Genomic DNA, 20,119 nt, shown 5'->3' with positions numbered 1-20,119 from the left:
TAGTTTCCTTCTTAATCACCCTCTACAGAGAACTAATATTCACTTCACTTCGATTATGCTGCCATCCTATGGCCACTAGGCCTCAGTACGTTCCCAGCACCAAATACAGTCCCAACTCACGCAGTCTATAATGTGCTTTCACAGCAGAGTCCGGGGTAATTCAACTTATTCTCTGCTTTTATTCTGCCACATGTGCTTTTCTGTTTAAACAATCTTTGGGACTGTCTGAAGGGTTAAGGAGTAACAGCCAGACAAATGCTAGAGAAGAAATTGAAAAAAAAGAATAGACCAGGATGGTCAGGCAGAAGTGGTACAACTACTTAACACATTCTTTGGCTCAGTATTTGTAACAGCAATGGATCATGCCCAGTATTTCCTAGTCAAACCACAGACAACTACAATGATCTAATACATATCGATTTTACAGAAGACAATGTTGAAAAAGCACTACGCAATCTAAAACCATCTCTATCTATTGGACTGGATGGAATATGTGCCTACTTCTTAAAAAAGCTACCCACTGCCATAGCCGAACCTCTAAGCATAATCTTTGAAAAATCTTTCAGGACCAGCTCCTTGCCAAAACTATGGTCACAAGCCACGGTCATCCCCATCTTCAAAAAGGGAGACCCCAGCCTAGTTGAAAATTACAGACCAATGTCCTTATGCTGCGTCACCTGTAAAGTTATGGAATCAATTATTAACTAGTCCATCATCCTCCACTTAGAAACAAACAACCTACTCTCTAATAAACAATTTGGTTTTAGGAAAAAACTATCATGTAATCTGCAACTCTTACACTGCAAAAACATATGGACTACACAACTCGATCAGGGCAAAGCAATAGATACAATCTACATAGACTTCTGTAAAGCCTTTGATTCAGTGGTACACGACAAACTACTCCTACAACTAAAATCTTATGGTATCTCTGGACACCTGCATAACTGGATAGAAGCATTCCTGTCAAACAGACAACAAATGGTCAAAATTGGGAGTGTCCTATCAAATTCTGTACCTGTCAACAGTGGTGTCCCCCAAGGCAGTGTTCTAGGACCAACTCTTTTTATACTCTACATAAATGACCTCTGTGATCATATCAAGAGCAACTGCGTTCTCTTCGCTGATGATGTAAAGCTATTCAACACCACAGACAATACTGCTACCCTTCAAAAAGACCTTGACTATGTATCAGAATGGTCAAACAAATAGCAACTTCAAATCTCAACAAATAAATGCTCTGTCCTATATATTGGCAAAAAAAATCAGAAAATAAAATACAGGCTGAATAGTCAAGACCTTGTTGATGATCCAAACTCTGTCAAGGATCTTGGAGTACTCATCTCAAATGACCTAAGTGCTAGAGCCCACTGTAACTACATAGCCAAAAAGGCGTTAAGAGTTGTTAACCTAATCTTACGTAGCTTTTTCTCTGGTAATATTACACTAATAACTAGAGCATACCGAACATTTGCTAGACCAATACTCGAATACAGCTCATCAGTCTGGAACCCACATTACGTATCTGATATTAACACAGTTGAGAAAGTCCAGAAATATTTCACAAGAAGAGTTCTCCACTCCTCTACGGGTTGCAGAATACCTTATGCCACCAGACTCGAAATTCTAGACCTAGAAAACCTAGAACTACGCCGCCTTTGGTCCGATCTAAGTATAGTGTATAAAATCATACATTGCAATGTCCTACCTGTCAATAAATGCTTCAGCTTCAACCATAACAACACAAGAGCAAACAATAGATACAAACTCAAGGTTAATCGCACCAAACTTGATTGCAGGAAATATGACTTCAGCAACAGAGTGGTCAATGTCTGGAATACTCTACCTGACTCTGTGGTTTCTTCCCCAAACCCCAAAAACTTTAACCTTAGACTGTCTACTATTGACCTCACCCCTTTCCTAAGAGGTCTGTAGGGGGCGTGCATAAGGGCACCAACGTGCCTACTGTCCCTGTCCTATTGTTTCTTTTTTCTTTTTTCTTTTTCTTATATGTATTCATGTATTCATAACTATGTTTTTACTTATACCTATTATCTTGTAAGCAATTGACAAATAAAATAAATAAATAAATAAATAAAGTCTTTTGACTGTGGTCTGATTGGTCTCCTATGATTCCCATTAGAAGGTCACCTTCATTACTTCAGCTGGGAAAGCACCCAAGTCTTATTTTTCTTTCTCACTCTCACTACTATTTTATAGTTTGGAGCAGCTTCTACATTCTATGGCTAAATATATTCCATGTGAGAAATTAGTGGAGAAAAAGATTCTTAAAGACAAGATAATAATATGAGCACCTATAAGACTGTACATGCTCCCACAATTAAAAGAATGGTTTTAAAATAAGTTGCTGGGGAGCTGAGTTTAATCATGGAGTCAAATTCTGTACATGTTTGAAGATGGTCTACTGTTGTTTTCAGGTCAACCTTGACTCTGAAAAAATGTCTTCCATTCATTGAGAGTTGGTCTTTTTACTACGTGGCATCTTATCGTAGTTACGTTGTACAGGTAGACCTTGGCTTACAACAACTCATTAAGTGATTGTTCAATGTTACAATGACACTGAAAAAAGTGACTTATGACCATTTTTCACTCTTACGACCATTGCAATATCCCCATGGTCATGTGATCAATATTCAGATGCTTGGCAACTGACTCATATTTAAGACAATTGCAGTGTCCCGGGATCAATGATCACCTTTTGTAACCTTCTGACAAGTAAAGTGAATGGGGAAGCCAGATTCACTTAACAATAGTGGTTCTTACTTAACAACTGTCGGGATTCATTTAACAACTGCAGCAAGAAACATCATAAAATGGGGCAAAACTCATTTCAAAACTGTCTTGCTTAGCAACAGAAATTTGGGGCTCATAAGCTGAAAACTACCTGTAATGTTTTTACATCTCCATCTTTCCTTTCTCAGCCGCCTCTTGCATAGTCAGTAAATAGATTCCCAGGGTTGATCACCCTAATATGAATGAATAATGAAACTCTTTTTGTTGCTCACGGGGGAATATTTGACCTTTGAATCACAACCCCAATTCTTCATTGGAGAGGCATGGTGGAGATGGAGCTAAAGGTTTTCAGAGTAGAAATGTTAGCTATGTCAACAACCCCAAATAACTTGGCTTCAGGAAGATGAAGCACAGAGCAAAGAGTCCTTTGAATGTGAGAAAAGACAGAAGCAGCAGCAAAAGGCTTGATTGTATTCTCATGTTGACAGAGAGCAATCAGCATCTTAATATAGTTTCAGTCAAGGCTGTAATAGAGATTCTATCTCCTGTGCTAGTTAAATATCTCCCAAGTCTGAATTTAGCAATCTAGATAAGCTGTGTAAAGTCAAGACTTGTAGGGTTGCAACCTAATCCTAAAACTATGCTATAAACTGCGCTCCCTCTGCAGTTGCAACTGGATCTTTAGAGTGCATTACCTGTTGTAAAGGTTCGGCAATTCTTCTCGTAGTTCTTTATTGAGTTCCTCAAAGACAGTTTGGGCTTTATAGAATTCCTCTTCAGCCTGTGGAATCCAAATATTAATTAAACAGAAACTGCAGACTGGCAAGGCTGCCAAGTATTAAAAAGTCCAGATTCCGGTTACACCGTCTTCTGCAGAGATGCCTAACCTATTTTTTGAGACTGGAGGCTATTCTCCAAGAAATGCGCCAAGCCAGGAAAAGTATGTGTGTGGGCCAGGTTAAAAAAAAAACAATTTAATTTAATTTTACAATTTCTTTAAATGGTAATTAAAATTCAATTTAAACAATTAAATAGAATTATAGTTGTACAATTGATTTACTTTTTAAATTTTCTCTTCTTTGATGGGGAAAAAAATGCAATCACTGTAACTTTTGAGAGCCTCCCACTTCTAAGATGTAGGACTGACTGTGGCTTCATGTTATCTCTTTGTGCTATGCTCTTTACACAAAAAGTTAACTGTGTGTAAGCCTATCTATGACTTGTTGACATTCTACAAGCACAGAAAAGCAGAGGGATTTGTAGAGCCCCTGACCTGCCTTTCTCCATCTTGCTATTTTTTCATTCTATCTTTCCATAAGTTGATGCTTTCCAGATATACTGGAACTGGAACCCACTTTCACCACATGAGCTGGAAGTTCTGGACAGAGCCATGGCAACACACATGGAAGAGATCAGCTGGAGAAAGGTTGATCTCTACTCAACTTTCCTTCAGCACTTAGTTCTTTCTGTTTTTCCTTCCCCCAAAATATAAGGAAAAACAAATCACTTGGAGCAGTGTTTTTCAACTTCGGCAACTTCAAGATGCATGGACCAACTCCCAGAATTCCCCAGTCCATGCATCTTAAAGTTGCTGAAGTTGAGAAAGAATGTTCTAGAGAAGAAGTAAGAAGAAGCTCTTTATTCTCCATTGCTTGCTACCAGAAGCAGCCTTCTGGATTTTCTCAAACTGCTTACATGTTGCTTTTTCTCTCTCTCCAGAGGCTACACAGGGAAGCCAGAGCAGTTTTTTCTTTCTGTTGTTCACTTCGGCTTATATATTGCTCCTTTAGCCGTTGTTTTTCCTCTTTGAATTTTTTGAAGGGATAATACCTGACCAATGAAACAATAAGTCCTACAGAATTTGTTTTTAAAACGTAGAGGAAAACAGCTGATGGTTTCCTTTTCTCTGTACGTTTAGCTGCTATTCCTCTGGCCTTATCTATCTATGTCTCTTTTGGAACTGGCAAAGTCTCCTTTGATGTAAATATTTGTAGGATAGGAATGCACATTGGCCACCTGCAGAGCTGAAATCCCCCAATGGATCAGGACAACATCTTTCTGAAGGAGGTTCAGGAGTAAAGTAGTCGCCTTAGTCCATTTGTCCCCTTAGCCCAGGGTTGTCAAACTCAATTTTATTGAGGGCTGCATCAGAGTTGTGTTTCACCTTGGGAGACCGGGGTGGGCTTGGCCAGGGTAGGCATGGCCATCTCAACATCACTCATGTCAGGGGTGCCTGTGGTGGCCCAAGCACTCTGCCAATGAAAATGAGCTTCCGAGCGCTGTTTCTGGCTGCGACAGCCTCCTGCAACCTTCCTGAGGCCCTCCCAAACTTTGTTTTCGGTGGCAGGCACCATGGGCCAGTCCTTCACTCTTTCCAGGGCGGCTCCATGGGCCAGATCTAAGCACCCCACGGGCTGGATCTGGCCCCCGGGGCTTGAGTTTGATACCCCTGCCTTGGCCCCTCCATGAAATTCCTCTAGTTCAAAAGCAAAAAAAAAAAAAAAGTCTAAAATGTTTCGTTTAGCCCACTGGAGGAATAAGGGGGAAGGTCAATGCCACACTTTTTACCTTAGAACCAAGAGCTCCTCCACCAACCAGATTCCTCCAACATATTGATCCTAAGGGTGGCAACCAAAGATGGTAGCTGAAATATCTGCGTAGAAACCCTTTGATCTGAATCTAATAGGATTCCTCAGAAAGCATTTTTACCTTAGCAATTTTAACTTCATCTTTCTTTTTGGCATTCTGAAGGGTTTCCAAGTGATGTCTGCTGATATCATAATCCACCAGTTTCCGCCCTCTCTTGGCAATTCGCTCCTGTAAAGGAAGAGAACACATCGAGGGTCATCTGGAGACAATGGTCTTCTTTGTGTACTATTTTAAAAGAATGTCTGAATAGCCCTTCTGAATCTGGCCTGCAAAATAATCAATCTTCAAGCCACCATTCATTATGCAGGAGAGGAGCAAGATATTGATAAGGATTGTTTTGCACAAGGTCTTGTAGGATTATCGAGAGAATCTCTGCAGAAATTTCGTTCAGTGTCTGGAATAAAATTTGGGAGAGAACATTTTTGACTGTGCCTTTGGTATTACAAATCCCACTCAAGAAATATATAAAAAACTAAAACTCTATGCTAGTTCTTTGTTGCCTGCTCAGTTTGAGCTTCTACCTTTTCTGCTAGGTTTTTCCTTGCAATTCATGTCATCATTGGATTCCAGAATGCTGGTCATTATAATTCAGAATTTGTGTCGGCGGTGTATTGACCTAGCAAAAATGTTGGTATTCCACCTATTTTTATAGTTAGTTATTTTATTTCAGTCATTGACCAGCAAAAAAAAAAAGAGAGATTTAACTCACTGAATATTAATATAACCTATGCAGTGCAGAAAGGCTAAAGTAAGACAAGCTATAAAATAATATAACAATATAAGTATAATTTTTAGAGGATTGTCAACATAAAAATTAATACAATGATATTATACACTTTATATAAGGCAATTAAATGATTGATTAGAATGTATTTTATAAATATTGATGTCAATGGTGACCAGCATTTTGGGCATAAACATAAATCCTATCAGGATTAAGGATTAAGATTGTCATCGAGGTCATCCATTGTCATCCATGAGCAGTGACACATCTTCAAGGGAAAACAAAGAAAGTCCAGTTGCCTCTTGAGACAGGCACCTTTGGGACAGGATTAAGATTGTTCTTCTCCTATTGACATCAAAGATCACTTTCCTTTATGCCCTTTCTTTTCTTCCAGTCTGACTCTTTCCTGACTTATTCCTCTAGCCATCTGGGAATTTATGTGGACCAGCACATCTGGGGGGGCATCAGGTTAGCAAAAAATTATAGTTCTTCAGCTACTTGACTTCTAAGCTCTTCTAAGAAATAAAGAGGCAGAAAATACTTATCAGGATATATAAGAAATATGCTGTCAGGATGGGGAGAAACTTTCCCGTCTTTTTTTTTTTTAAAGTATTTTTTTAATAAAAGAAAAAGAAGTGTGTGAGTGTGGACGTGCATGTGCACATGGAAATAAAAAGTGTCTGAACACACATGCATACATTTAAAAGAAAGAAAAAGAAAGAAAGAAAGAAAGAAAGAAAGAAAGAAAGAAAGAAAGAAAGAAAGAAAGAAAGAAAGAAAGAAAGAAAGAAAGAAAGAAAGAAGACAAAGGCAAGATTCAAGAATGAGCTGATCCTTCTTATGATATTGGTGACATATTTCCCCTAAAAAATGTTAGATGAAGATAACGCCCAAATGAATTCTTTGCAAAAAAAAAAGATTGAATTTTATATGTAAACTATAAATATTTTAACAGGTAAAACTGGACTTCTTGGCATTGTATTTTGTTCTAGATGAGGGGTGTCAAACTCGCGGTCCATGGGCTGGATGCGTCAGGCGTGTCCACGCCCATGCCCAGTTTAGCAAAGGGGAAAAAAGTCGTGATACGTCACATGACAAGGCCATGACAACTTGAGTTCTAGATGGTAGATACCATATCTGCACACAAATCCAGAAGTACAATACATACTTTAATTTCATTGAACTGACTCAAGTAGTTGTCCATGGTCCTGATTGCTTGGTCTGCCAGTTTTTCCTCATAATCTTCCCATAGGAGATCATTGCTCTGTAAGGAAAGAGAGACACTTTTCAAAATGCTGTTGAAATAACCCCTATGCAGTTATTCTTTTCTCTCAGGAAGACCTAGAAGTTTACAGGATCACTCTAAAAATAAAAGTATAAATCTTTTATACAGAATAAACTGGGAATAAACAAGAGGAATTGGTTTAGTTTCCTCCTGTACATCATTTTATTCCATTGGGTTTTTTTTTTTGTATTGAGCAGCAGGACAAATGGTATTAAAAGGAAGAGAGAAAAAATAGTGTCATTTAGAACTGAAATATGGGATATATGCCCTACATATTTGCAAGGATATTCTGGCATATTGGAAAATTAAGAATAGAGGTCCAAATTCTGAGAGCTGGTTTCTTGTAATAGTTACAGCTAGGAATTAGTGGGAAGTCTAATGTTTCAATTTAAAAAGTCAGCCCTGATACCTGGAATATATCATAATTACCTGAACTATGGCCTTCAATTCTTCATATCCATTCCATTCATCACAGTAAATTTCTTGCAATGTTTCGGATACTTTCTTGGAACTTTCATGCATTCCTAGAAAAGTCAAAATAAATGATAACAAAAGTCACTATTAATCTAAGTCAGCTTGTTCTACTGATCAGTGGCTGTATTTGCATATTACAGTAAGCCATGTTTTAACCAAGGTTTGCTAAATACCCACAACTGAATAGGTTCATTTCACCCACTATGTTAAATTACAAACAACAGTTTACAAATTGGACTGTTTGGGTTCATACAAGATAATAACTAAATTTTTAAAAAGCTTTCTTATGGTATAACATGATATGTGAACTGGGAAAATGAGGAGAAATGTTCACTCATTAATGAGCCTGGTTTAAAATCAAGTTGCTGGAACGTCAACTCTTTGGTGAAGTTTGTGATTACATGATGAATTTAATCTCCCTATTAGATGTGATTAAAATGTGAAAACTGCATTCTGAGGCAAGAGGGACAGCTTCCTAACTTCCTAAACTTCCCATCCTGTATTTGTAAAGAGAGCTAATTGGCAGATAAATGTACATAAATTGGAATTAAAAGGGTTTTCTCATCCTCATTAGTGGCAGACCACATGAAATCATATCAGTAATGAACCTTCTTGGGTCATTTCCTTACAGGGACTTTGTGTAAGAATTAAGGGTCAAAGTGACATATATCCTGCCAAGAAGCCCCTTGATGGAAGGCCTGGATTTTTAATGGTCTTAACAAGGGCTCAGAGATAAGAAGCAACCTTTTATCTGTTTTCTTTTCAGGTAGTGTCTCATCCAATACCTGCTGACTTAACTTGGAAAACATGCCATTCTAGAATTTGGGCTTTCTGTACCTTTCACAGCAATGAGGAAAGCCTTCAGTTCTTTGTAGAGTTTTTGCCCTTCAATCTGAGGGGAAAGAAAGGGAAATTGTACTTCTAGTATATTTCTGCATGTCATTCCTATCAGAATACTGTTCTTGGACTTCGGTCATTGCCAGGTCTATAAACTTCAACTCCCAGGATTACCCATTCAGCATGGACAATGTTGAAAATTCTAGGAAGCTGCCAAATTTGGGCAAGATTGCATTCGAGTTTTTATAGGTCTCTCTCCCCTCCCCCTCCCCCCTCCCCCCCAGTGTTCTTACAATCCAGGAACTTACAGAGACAAGGTCTGTGCATATGTAAGAGGTATGTTTTACTGTATTACCATAAACTTAGCATCCCACATATTTATAGATAAAGCATGATCAGAATCTTTCATAGCAGCTTAGTCTCAGGTTGAGCTTGTATAAAAACATTTTGAGAGTCTTAAACAAAACCCAGTGTAGAGATATTTTGGATTCTGGAATGCCAAAAATGCTAGCTAAACCTGACCTAAGCTTGTATATCCACCACCACCAAATTTCCAGAGAGCAAGTTGCTCCCACAGTTCCGTCATACAACCTGCTGCTGCTGGAAATTATAAGCACTTTGTTCAAATTGTTCATCTTTTGTTTCCACGGTTTTCCCCAGTTTCTGCAGAACCTATGGAAGAGACAGAGAAAGAAAAGAGAACTGAAGCAGTTATTGTCCATCTTGTCCTTCACCTGTCCAGTGAGTTCCCCACCACAGACTTATTTTAGACCCATGCATCTATGGAATGAATGGTGCCTTTGTTTCCATTAGTGGCACTGCACTGAAAGAATAGTGCCAAATTCTGCTTCTAGCAAAGAGCCCTCAATCATTAGTCTTTCCATGAGAAAGGGTGGAATAATACTTGCTGTCCCATATGTCTCTGTATTCAGGCAGATAAACATACATGGATTCTCCAGTAACTTGAAACCGAATAGAAATCCTACTTAGGCATCCAGATTTTCCATGTCATATGTGGGAGATGGCAGAGTCTCTTTCTTAAGGGTGCTAAATTTGAGCTGAGAAACTCCAGCTGACCAGGAGAGGGCAGCAAAGAGACAAAGAAGCTGCCAACTCTTTGTCACCAGAGTTGGCAGCTTCTACAGTACATCTAGACTCATGATGGCGAACCTATGGCACGTGTGCCACAGGTGGCACGCAGAGCCATTTGTGCTGGCACACGAGCTGCAGGCAAACTTACCTCCCTGCACATGTGTGCACCTCACAGCTGATTTTCAGTGGGTTTGAGGCCTTTTTCGGCCTCCCAAAGGCTTGAGGAAGGCTTCTGCAGGCTTCTGGAGGTTTCGCAGGCCGAAAACTAGCCCTGTTTCATCACTTCCTGTTTTTCTGAAAATACCGGAAGTGACGAAACTGGGCTAGTTTTTGGCCTGCAAAACCTCCAGAAGCCTGCAGAAGCCTTCCTCAAGCCTTTGGGAGGCCGAAAAAGGCCTCAAACCAGCCGAAAATCAGCTGTGAGGCGCAGTGCAGGTAAGGGGGCAGTGGGGTGGGTGGGTGGGGATTGCGTGAGCATGCGTAGGGGGCATGGGGGGTGCACATTGCCTTCTGGGTGCTGGCATGTGAGTGTGAACATGCAAGCGCGTGCATAATTTTTGGCACAGGAGTCCAAAAAGGTTAGCCACCACTGATCTAGACGCTTTTAGAAGTCATTTGCAGCCCACTCTACTCTTTGCATGCATTTATTTTCCATGCGAAACAAAGTCCCTCCCCCATTACAGATGTGCGATGAAGTTTGCTAGAATAACCACATGATGCCCATCTGTCAGTTACCATGATTAGCCTAGATGACTTCAGCACTCTTCCCTTTTTAGATATTTGTACCACATGGAGGATATGATAAGAAGCATGGAATGAATAGGCACAGCCTTGCCTTTTCTTGGTTGGTCCATGCAACTTTCCTTATATTGTATTCAAATTACTAACCAAAAATGAGATAAGCACATTTTTTTTTTAAAAAAAAAAAAGTAAAATGAACTGATCCTTGATGTCAAATATATGGCTAGGCCTATAAAATCCAATGCGTGTAATCCCAGGTATATTTAACTGGGATATTATCATTTAGCAATAATATAATAATATCCCAGTTTTTTTTTTAAAGCATAACCTTTGTTTACATAGAAGGGGAGCACTAGCAGATAATCACTAGATGACAATACAAAGAATTTCTGTAACTTTACGTGGCTATCTTTTAGTCATCTGGATTTTTGCAGACCGGATCCGATAACCTTAAAATAGACACTATCTTGACATACAAATAAGAAACTACAAGTGTCTCTCTGTATCAAATGATTCCATACCATTGTGGTTTCTACATGCAGTTGCAGACTTCAGAGGCAACAGCTGTACTATTGTTTACAAAAAGATTTCCCTCTAGAAGTTTGGGGATTATAATTACCCACAATTTCCAGGAGTGACAAAAGGCACTAGCCTGGGGAAGGTTGTTTGTATGATTGCAGTTCCTGAAATTAGGCTCTTCTGAGACATTGGGGTCAGAGGAGGTATTTTAGCAGGTTCTGACCAGTTCTGGAGAACCAGCAGCAGAAATTTTGAGTAGTTTGGAGAACCTGCAAAGACCACCTCTGACTGGAGATTTTACAGTCTCCTTCCCCTGCCACGCCCACCAAGCCACACCCACAGAACCGGTAGTAAAAAAATTTGGAATCCCACCACGGATTGGGGTCCTTTGGTTGGACCATACATTCTTCCAGAATCTTTCAAAAAGGACCAGGCTGAGAGGTAAAGGAAACATGACTGAGCATAAGATTTGCTTACAGAAGATTCCAGTTTCAATATCTGGCACCTCTGGGGCAGACAAAGAAATATAAGCTTTACTGGCATCATTCAGCATTCCATCATTTTAAGTAACCCTAGTATTTTGGCTAAATTCAATCCTGGGGTGAAATTTCATGCAATCACTCACCCAGTCCTACTCAGCATAAACTACTTTGAAACAGAAGACTAAGGCAAATCTCTGCATCCTCCTTGAAGTTTTACTGTTCTGCCTTGATGGACTTCTTCAGGCCACTTTCGTTTTTAATGCAAGAGATAAATGGTCCTTTGGTAAAACTGTAGTCACTGACAAAGCGAAAGACATCAGGAGAAGTGGTTCGATTTGGAAAAGCCATGCAGCTCCGGAGCGACTAGCATTTAGAGGTAATGTTGAAAGTGGTTTCCAGTTCCCATTTCTTGTTGCACAAGAAGAGTTCAGTGAGCAAACTTCATGAGACATTTCAGAGTGATAGGACTCTGTTCTCCAAAACAAGGTTTGGTCCATCCAGTGGAGAAACAGTATCAGAACAGTAAACAGAAAATATTCTCTTCGGCCAGAGCTTTTATTTTGCAGAACATCATTATAGTTTAATGGCTAAATGGTTTTATGTGTCCCACTCCAACAAGTTTTGGCCTGCTGCCTATAATATAGTCACATATCCAGAAAAATATACTCCATGACATATACTATATCATGCTGTGCACAACATTTCACTTAAATATACAAATAAGAAACTGTATTAATGACCTACTTCAAGGCAGACACTTTTAGATGCAAATATAGCTCACGATTACGCTGAGAACTTGGATAGCACACCAGGCAAAGAGAGCTGATTTGACAGGCCCCAAGTAAAAATGACACTTGGAGATTCTTCCAAACTACTACTACTACTACTACTACTTCTTCTTCTTCTTCTTCTTCTTCTTCTTCTTCTTCTTCTTCTTCTTCTTCTTCTTCTTCTTCTTCTTCTTCTTCTTCTTCTTCTTCTTCTTCTTCTTCTTCTTCTTCTTCTTCTTCTTCTTCTTCTTCTTCTTCTTCTTCTTCTTCTTCTTCTTCTTCTCCTCCTCCTCCTCCTCCTCCTCCTCCTCCTATTATTATTATTATTATTATTATTATTATTATTATTATTATTCGCACAGTCAGCCAGACATTCAAACTGGGTTTGGCATTTTTGGAAGAGGCAGATCTGGATTTTTGATGGTGTTACAGATATCGCCGCAGGATGGAAGCTGTTCCAAGTAAATCCGCCTTCTGCAATTGACTGATGGCAAATTTGTCAATGCCTATGGCGTTCAAGTGGTGCTCCAGTTGTTTTGGAACTGCACCCAAGGCGCTTATTACTATTGGTACTACCCTTGCTTGCCTTTGCCATAGTCGTTCTATTTCTATTTGTAGGTCTTTGCATTTTGTTATCTTCTCCAGTTCTTCCTCTTCTCTTCTGCTGTCTCCAGGCACTGCCACATCCACTATCCAGACTTTTTTGTCTTTCTTATTGACCTGTTTATTATTATGATTTATTATTATTTTGCATCAATAGACAAAATCTTGCCAAATGGCACACTCTACTGCCTGCCTCTACAATATATATGTGAACTGTTAGGGAGGGGCTGTCTTCACCCTCGTTCTCTCACACATGATCTCTTACTCCTCTGGAATGCATCCCTTCCCTCCTGGGAATCCATCTCATTATTACATTCTGCCTCATACAGGTAGTTCTCGACTTATAACGGTCCATTTAGGGATCGTTCAAAGTTACAACAGCACTGAAAAAAGTGAGCTATGACGTTTTATACCCTTACAACCACGGCAACGGAACGTCAATCAATGGTCACGTGATCAAAATTCAGACCCTTCGCAATTGATTCATATTTATGACTGGTTGCAATGTCCCAGGGTTATGTGATCTCTTTTGCAACTTTCTGACAAGCAGAGTCAATGCGGAAGCCAGGTCATTTAACAACTGTATTACTAACTTAACTGCTGCAGCGACTCACTTAATGACTGTGGCAAGAAAGGTCATAAAATGGGGGAAAAGTCACTCAAAAACTTCCTTGCTTAGCAACAGAAATTCTGGGCTCAGTTGTGGTCACAAGTCGAACACTACCTGCATTTTTTGCCAACCAGTTCCACCCCATTTCTCTAATTAAAAGACAGCAGTGTTGGATAAAAAGTAAAGGTAAAGGTTGCCCTCGCACATATGTGTTGGTTGTTTCTGACTAGGGGGCGGTGCTCATCTTCGTTACAAAGCCAAAGAGCCAGCGCTGTCCGAAGACTCACCATGGTCATGTGGCCAGCATGACTAAATGCCGAAGGCGCACGGAATGCTGTTACCCCCCCACCAAAGTGGTCTCTATTTTTCCACTTGCATTTTTTACATGCTTTCGAACTGCTAGGTTGGCAGAAGCTGGGACAGGTAATGGGAGCTCACTCCATTACGCGGCGCTAGGGATTCGAACTGCCAAACTGCCGACCTTTCTGATTGACAAGTTCAGTGTCTTAGCCACTGAGCCACCACATCCCTTTTATTTCTCTGATGATTTCTCTGTCTTGCAAGTTAATAAGGTGAGAGGTAGAGATTGGACACCCCTTGCCAAATAACAGAACATTTCTACAGCTTCCTATGTGTACAAGTATCATTTTCTTGCTTGTGTCCAATGAGGACTTGGATGGAATAGTTACTTTTTGTAGTAATGGGGGGGGGGGTGGGGGGAGGAAAGGTATGCTAGTTTTTAGTTTGAGCACAGTAGGGCCTGCACCCTAAGCTGATGACACGCCCTGCGTTCTGGAACATGCTTCTTGTGGTTTCCTTCTCTCTCATTGCCATCTGATACTATTAATACAGTTACACGGAAAAACAACAAAAATGTATTTTACTACTATAAAAGGACTTCCTTCAGTGTCTATCAGGACTAGCAGAATGTTTCTGAGGAGATTAAAGTCAATCCAAGCATTAGTTATGAGAACTTGTTTTAACTGTATGGTGCTTTCTGAATTTGGTCTCAGGCTCAGCAGACAAATGAAGATCTATTGAGTAGAATATTCTAAAAAATTACATAATTATGACATCTGGACAAACCCAGAAAGCCAATAGTTAACAGTAGAAGACCTGCTGCATCTTTTTGCTGTACTTAGTGGTTATCTGAACTTTTGAAGCCCTTAAATGAAAGCTGTACAGCAGCCAAGTGCTCCGAAGCAAAGCTAAGAAAAATGTGGCTTTCTCTGTTCATTGTCCTGAACATCTGGTTTTCAGTAGTATATTGTTTCTGAACATTATTGAGGTTTCATGATGCTAACCTGGCCAATAATGGATGGTTAAACTGGTGACCATAGGTTTCTTAGGCTTCAGTTTCTCTCAGCTATCAAAGCCCATAGCAAAGGACTGTGGGAGCTGTAGTTCAAAATGTTTTGCAGAGCTACCAGTCCATTAAGGCAAAGCAATAAATATGAAGCCTGTAAAGACTTGTCCAGTCAGAATCATCTATCATCTGTTGCTGCACTGAAGTAGCTCTGAGGAATATTTAGTTTGCATAATGGAGTAGTAACTTGTGATTAACTAAGCTAGCATGTCATCTAAATCCAGTCTCAAGGGAGGGAATCTTTGTTGTACAAATATGGTAACCAAACATTGTGCTAACTAAGCTGTCCTTCCCTGTTTGGGTGGTACACAGCAATTTTCCTCAGTAGATGAGCGAGGAGGCTCTTCTCAACTATTTCCATCAACTGATTATGGTGTCTAGGTACATCCATTGTAGTAGAACACAGAAACATGACAAGCATTTCCCGCTTCTGGTTTGAAGGGCTTCGGCGGCAAGCAGGAATCCGCGATCGTGCGCGGTTTCTGCCTGGGCTCGCCGCTGGAGTGCCCCGAGCCGGCTGGCTTTGGGGCTAAGCCACCCTGTAGAGGTGGTGAAGAGGGGGAGATCGCCAGCAGGGTCGAGGAGAGCCGCATCTCTCCTCCTCAGCTAGCCAAACTCCCTTTCCCGAAGGCGGTAGGAGCGGTGGTTAGAAATGGCCACCTCAAAGAAGCACTCAACCGGAAAAGAAAGTGCAGGAGGAAGATAAGAAGTGAAAGTTTTGGCTGACCGGGCTAAAAAGCAACAACTAAGGTACCCTGGAATTTAAACTTTATAAAAGATAACATCGCTCCCAAAGAAGAGTTGGAAGCAGCGAAAGAAAGTGAAAAGGGAAAGGTTTTTTTTCTTCTCTCTCCTTCCTTACATTGACAACTAAGAGATCTGAATAAGAAATCGGAAAAACCCGCTTTGGCATCAATAGGTAATTAAGCTGAAAATATAATTAAATGCCAAAGGGATAATAAAGATTTCTGGACACTAAAATTTTTTTTTTCTATAAGCAGGAAGGGAGAGGAAAAGAATAAGGGCAGGATCTGGAGGGAGGAGACTGCCTGGACTTCAAAAAAATCTAAAGTAAAATCTCAATAAGACTTCTAAAATATTCATTTTAATTGGAACTTTGCAACTAAATAGTAACCCCAGGAAGAGAAAGTGAAACAAGAAGAAAGTGTAAAAAGAAACAGCTTGTGTGTATTTGGATTGCTTGGTGACTTTTGGATTTTTGGTTATTATATTTGAATGACTAAAAACAATTGGGTGTTTGTTTAAATTTTTTTACAATGGTACCACTTCTGGATGAATTGAAAATGGAACTTAAAAAATATAAAGAAGATGCACAAGAAGGGAAGGGTTCTTTTGGCTTCATTTTTCAATTCTTAGAAATTGAGATCTGTAACTACGAGAAACAACAAGAAAAGACTACAAAACAAGAAGATTGGGACAAAGAAGAAGCCATCTTTAATGAACAAGTAACTCTATGTGGGGAAGAAAGGCGAAAGGGGGGAAAGAGAATGGAGAATTTAAGACTTAAAAAAACAGCCAAAAAAGGGAAAAATAATTTGAAAAGTGGATGTAATGTTGGAAAACAACAGAAAAGGGGAATACAGAAGAGGGAAATGGAGGTGGAGAGACAGGGGGATAAAAAGGGGAGAGAGAAGAAGAGAGGGAAGAAGGAAAGGAAGAGAAGTTACAAAGGTTTGGAGCAAGATGTAAAGAAACAGTACCTATTTAGAGATAATGGGTGAAAATCTAATTGAAAAAGGGATTCTGTGAAGGTACATAAGATTGTATTGTTATATTTGTAATAGAAATAATGTTAGAAAATTGGAAACAACATATGATTAAAAAGAGGGATAAAATAGTGTAATTTAGTGAAATGTTTGTGAATAAAATAATGTCAATGTTTTATAAAACATAAGTGAAGAGGTGGGGGAATTAACTATGGAAAGTTTATAATTCCCATAGAAGTATGATATTTATTTGAAAAGTAATGTGCAAAATGTTAATATTTAAATGAATATTAATATTAATGATAGAATTGAATTGGAATGGATTGTTGTTTTAATTATATTATACATTTATATTCTGTACCAAGCAGAATCCGAATGGAAGTTATGTATTATATTAAGTGTTATAATTTTAGGGGAAAGATATAAAGGCGTCATACTCCAATCAGTGATTACAGGAGAAATTTTGTTTAATGAGAAAAGATAGTAGACAGTTGAAACAGGACAGACAAAGAATATAAGTATAATGATTTGAATTGAGATGAAATAAATAAAATAAAATTAAGAAAGTTAAAAGAGGGGAGAAGCTGTACAGAAAATGTACAATAGTAATAAGATATGGAATGGAATATAAAAATGAGCATGAACTTGAATTTGTGTCTGTACGAAGAGATGTAACCCGGGATTATGCTGCTTTCAAAAAAGATGTTTTATGTTTTTATGTTTTATGTTTTGTTTGTTTATGTTTGTTTTTAAAAAACCAATAAAATTTACAAAAAAAGAAGAAGAAAGAAACATGGCAAGCATTCTATTAGGAAGAGTGATGGATGAGTCACCCAAACATGTTCCCTGTAAAAATCCACCACAATGTCAGCGACAACAAAAGCTGTATGTTCTCATTCCCTGAATGTGTTCTCATTCCAATAACAAAGCAGCTTATAAGATGAAAGGGATATTTAGAAATCAGATAAAAGCACAAATCAATTCACAAGTTCCTCCAGAGTCACTGGGAATAGAAATCCCCATGAGACTTTGGATAGTCCTTGCCTTTCCATCTAACTTTCCACAGCTGGGTTTTGTGGTAAGGATAAGGTGAAAAGAAAGATAGACTCTTGCAAACTGCTATGAGCTCCTATGCTGGCTGGAGAATTCTGGGAGTTGAAGTCCACAAGTCTTAAAGTTGCCAAGTTTGGAGACCTCTGTCCTAGAGGAAAAGAGCTACAAATCACAGAAGTCCCTCCAAGCTGGATATCACATTCTCTGTTTAACTGCCTCATTGCAAGTGGTTTTGACAACAATGACATTTGTATGCTGCTCCTAAAAGGCATCCAGTCAGGTTAGCACAGATATGCTACCCATTGTCATAGAAATATATGCATGATGAGATATTTCTAAACATTTCACATAAAAATCTCCCTGATACAGTAGTGCCTCTTCTTTTTTACAAGATGAAATTATTTTCAAAATGCACTGACACATTGAACTGTGGGCAAACTGACTTTATATGGGGATACGTGTGAATTCTCAGCTGTTGCCTGCAAGATATCAATGCTTTAGGCTACACGTATTCCTTTTCTTCTTTCAAAGTTCTCCCCTTCACCCGAGATCAGGAGTTTCAAATTCAAGGCCTGCGGGCCAGATCTGGCCCACAGGGTGTTTAAGATATGGCCTGTGGGGCTACCCTGTGCAGGGCAACAAAAGGAGACCCAGCCGATCAGCTGAGATTTGGGAGGCAGAGAATAGATGGGGGCGGGGCCAGTCAGAGGTGGGATTTGCCGGTTCTCCGAACTACTCAAAATTTCTGCTTCTGGTTCTCTAGAACTGGTCAGAACCTGCTGAATACCACCTCTAGAATGACATCAAGCTGGCCACGCCTACCCTGCCCACCCCAAGGTCAAACAGAACCCTGATGTGTCCCTCGGTGAAATCAAGTTTGACAACCCGTCACCCCTGCCCTAGATAAGAACCTCTGCCAGGGGCGGGCCTGTTCATGGGAACGCTTAGCCTGCTTTGGACCAAGACTTTCCAGAAAAAGATCACTATCCTGCTTGATAGAATGATGCCTGCTGAATCTCTGGGATGGGGAATACAGGATATCTGGGATGAGGAATACCCTTTGAATAATGACCGTTCATAGTCACCCTGAAAAAAAGGGATTATGACTATTTTTCACACTTTATGATCACTGCAGCATCCCTATGGTCATAGGATCAAATGTGGATGCTTGCCAACTGGCATCTATTTATGACAGTTGCAGAGAGTCCCAGGGTTATATAATCTCCTTTTGTTGACCTTCTGGCAAGCAAAGCCAATGGGGAAGCCAGATTCACTTAACACCCGTGTTATTAACGTAACAACTGCAATGATTCCCCTAACAACAGTGGCAAGAAAGTTTGGAACATGGGGCAAAACTCATTTAATAAATGCCTTGTTTAGCAACAGAAATGCTGGGCTCACCTGTGGTCTAAGTCGAGGACTGCCTGTAATGATTTGATTAGTTTAACTCTTTAGCATAACTGTGCTAATCCTTCTGTGGATTAATTAATATGTTAAAATTACCCTCCCCTCCCTGCCATCCAGCCATATGCAGTCATGACTACAGAGGTGCTTCAGATGGTTTGTTCCAGATATATAGAGAAAAATCTGTTCTTTAATTGGGATGTTATTGAAAGAAAGAGAGCAAAGGCTCAGGGATAATAAGTTGCGATGATTAGGATCTTAGGATAGGGTGGGTGTAGAAAATCCATTTTCTTCGGTTTCTAATTCAGCCCGGGACTTTTACTGAATGTTTTTGACCCAGTCATTGCTTCTCAGCCCAGCCTACAAGATTTACCAGATTATTGCTGGAATAAAATTGGAGTATACTGGTACGATATGTATACCAGCTTGTTCCAGTATGTGAAAAATATTTAGAACATATGAAAAATGTCCAGAAAGCAGAAATGAACCACAACCCAACTTCCCTTTCAACTTTATCTAACCTCTCACTTTGGTGCGACAGTTTAGGAGAAACTAAAAAGACAACATTATTTTCAGGTCGTAATAAAACTAGCAACATGAAAGAACATTTCAAGATAAATACCTTTTCTTGGGCTCGGCTGAGCTGCTTTTGAACCCGCTTAGCAAACAGGCCGGCACCTCCTGTTTTGCCTTCTGCCATGGCTGTGTCTTACTGTGCAACTTCTGTTTTCAGCATCAGCTTTATTTGTGGTTTAATTTTTTTTTTCTTTAAGGAAGGAAGTCGAGACGTGTTAGTGATCACTAGGCTGGGCTCTGCCTTACCATTGGTTTGAGGCAAATGTGCTTCCTCTGCTGGGTTCTGGGTAAATGAAGTTTCATTCACAGACAATGCAAGGTGGAAAGTTGTTCTTGTACGTGTCAGGCCAGAAAGACCTTAGTGAACAAAACTTTAATTAAGGTCAAAACCCAGCACCAGGTAAATAGAAAACAAAAGGTGCAATAGCTATATTGTGCAAACAAAATAACAAA

General features: G+C 39.6%; 1 protein-coding gene across 1 annotated transcript in view; it reads right to left on the bottom strand.

Moving 5' to 3' along the window:
* Window positions 1–19,839, bottom strand: part of BIN2 (bridging integrator 2) — a 36,750-nt gene extending 16,911 nt beyond the window's left edge. Inside the window, exons 1-7 of the mRNA XM_026677353.2 lie at window positions 19,713–19,839; window positions 9,315–9,395; window positions 8,724–8,778; window positions 7,842–7,936; window positions 7,296–7,391; window positions 5,464–5,571; window positions 3,450–3,535 (exon numbers count right to left, since the gene is read on the bottom strand). Of these exons, the coding sequence (XP_026533138.1) occupies window positions 3,450–3,535; window positions 5,464–5,571; window positions 7,296–7,391; window positions 7,842–7,936; window positions 8,724–8,778; window positions 9,315–9,395; window positions 19,713–19,790 (599 nt within the window). The 5' untranslated portion in view covers window positions 19,791–19,839. The remainder of the gene's footprint in view (window positions 1–3,449; window positions 3,536–5,463; window positions 5,572–7,295; window positions 7,392–7,841; window positions 7,937–8,723; window positions 8,779–9,314; window positions 9,396–19,712) is intronic.
* Between the last annotated feature and the right edge of the window lie 280 nt (window positions 19,840–20,119).

Source organism: Notechis scutatus, chromosome 2, assembly GCF_049901735.1.
Source record: "Notechis scutatus isolate UNSWTSFEM ecotype Mainland chromosome 2, rNotScu1.2, whole genome shotgun sequence".
Classification (NCBI taxonomy): domain Eukaryota; kingdom Metazoa; phylum Chordata; class Lepidosauria; order Squamata; family Elapidae; genus Notechis; species Notechis scutatus.
The sequence above is the reverse complement of the archived record's forward strand: the minus strand, read 5'-3'. Positions and strand labels throughout refer to the sequence as shown.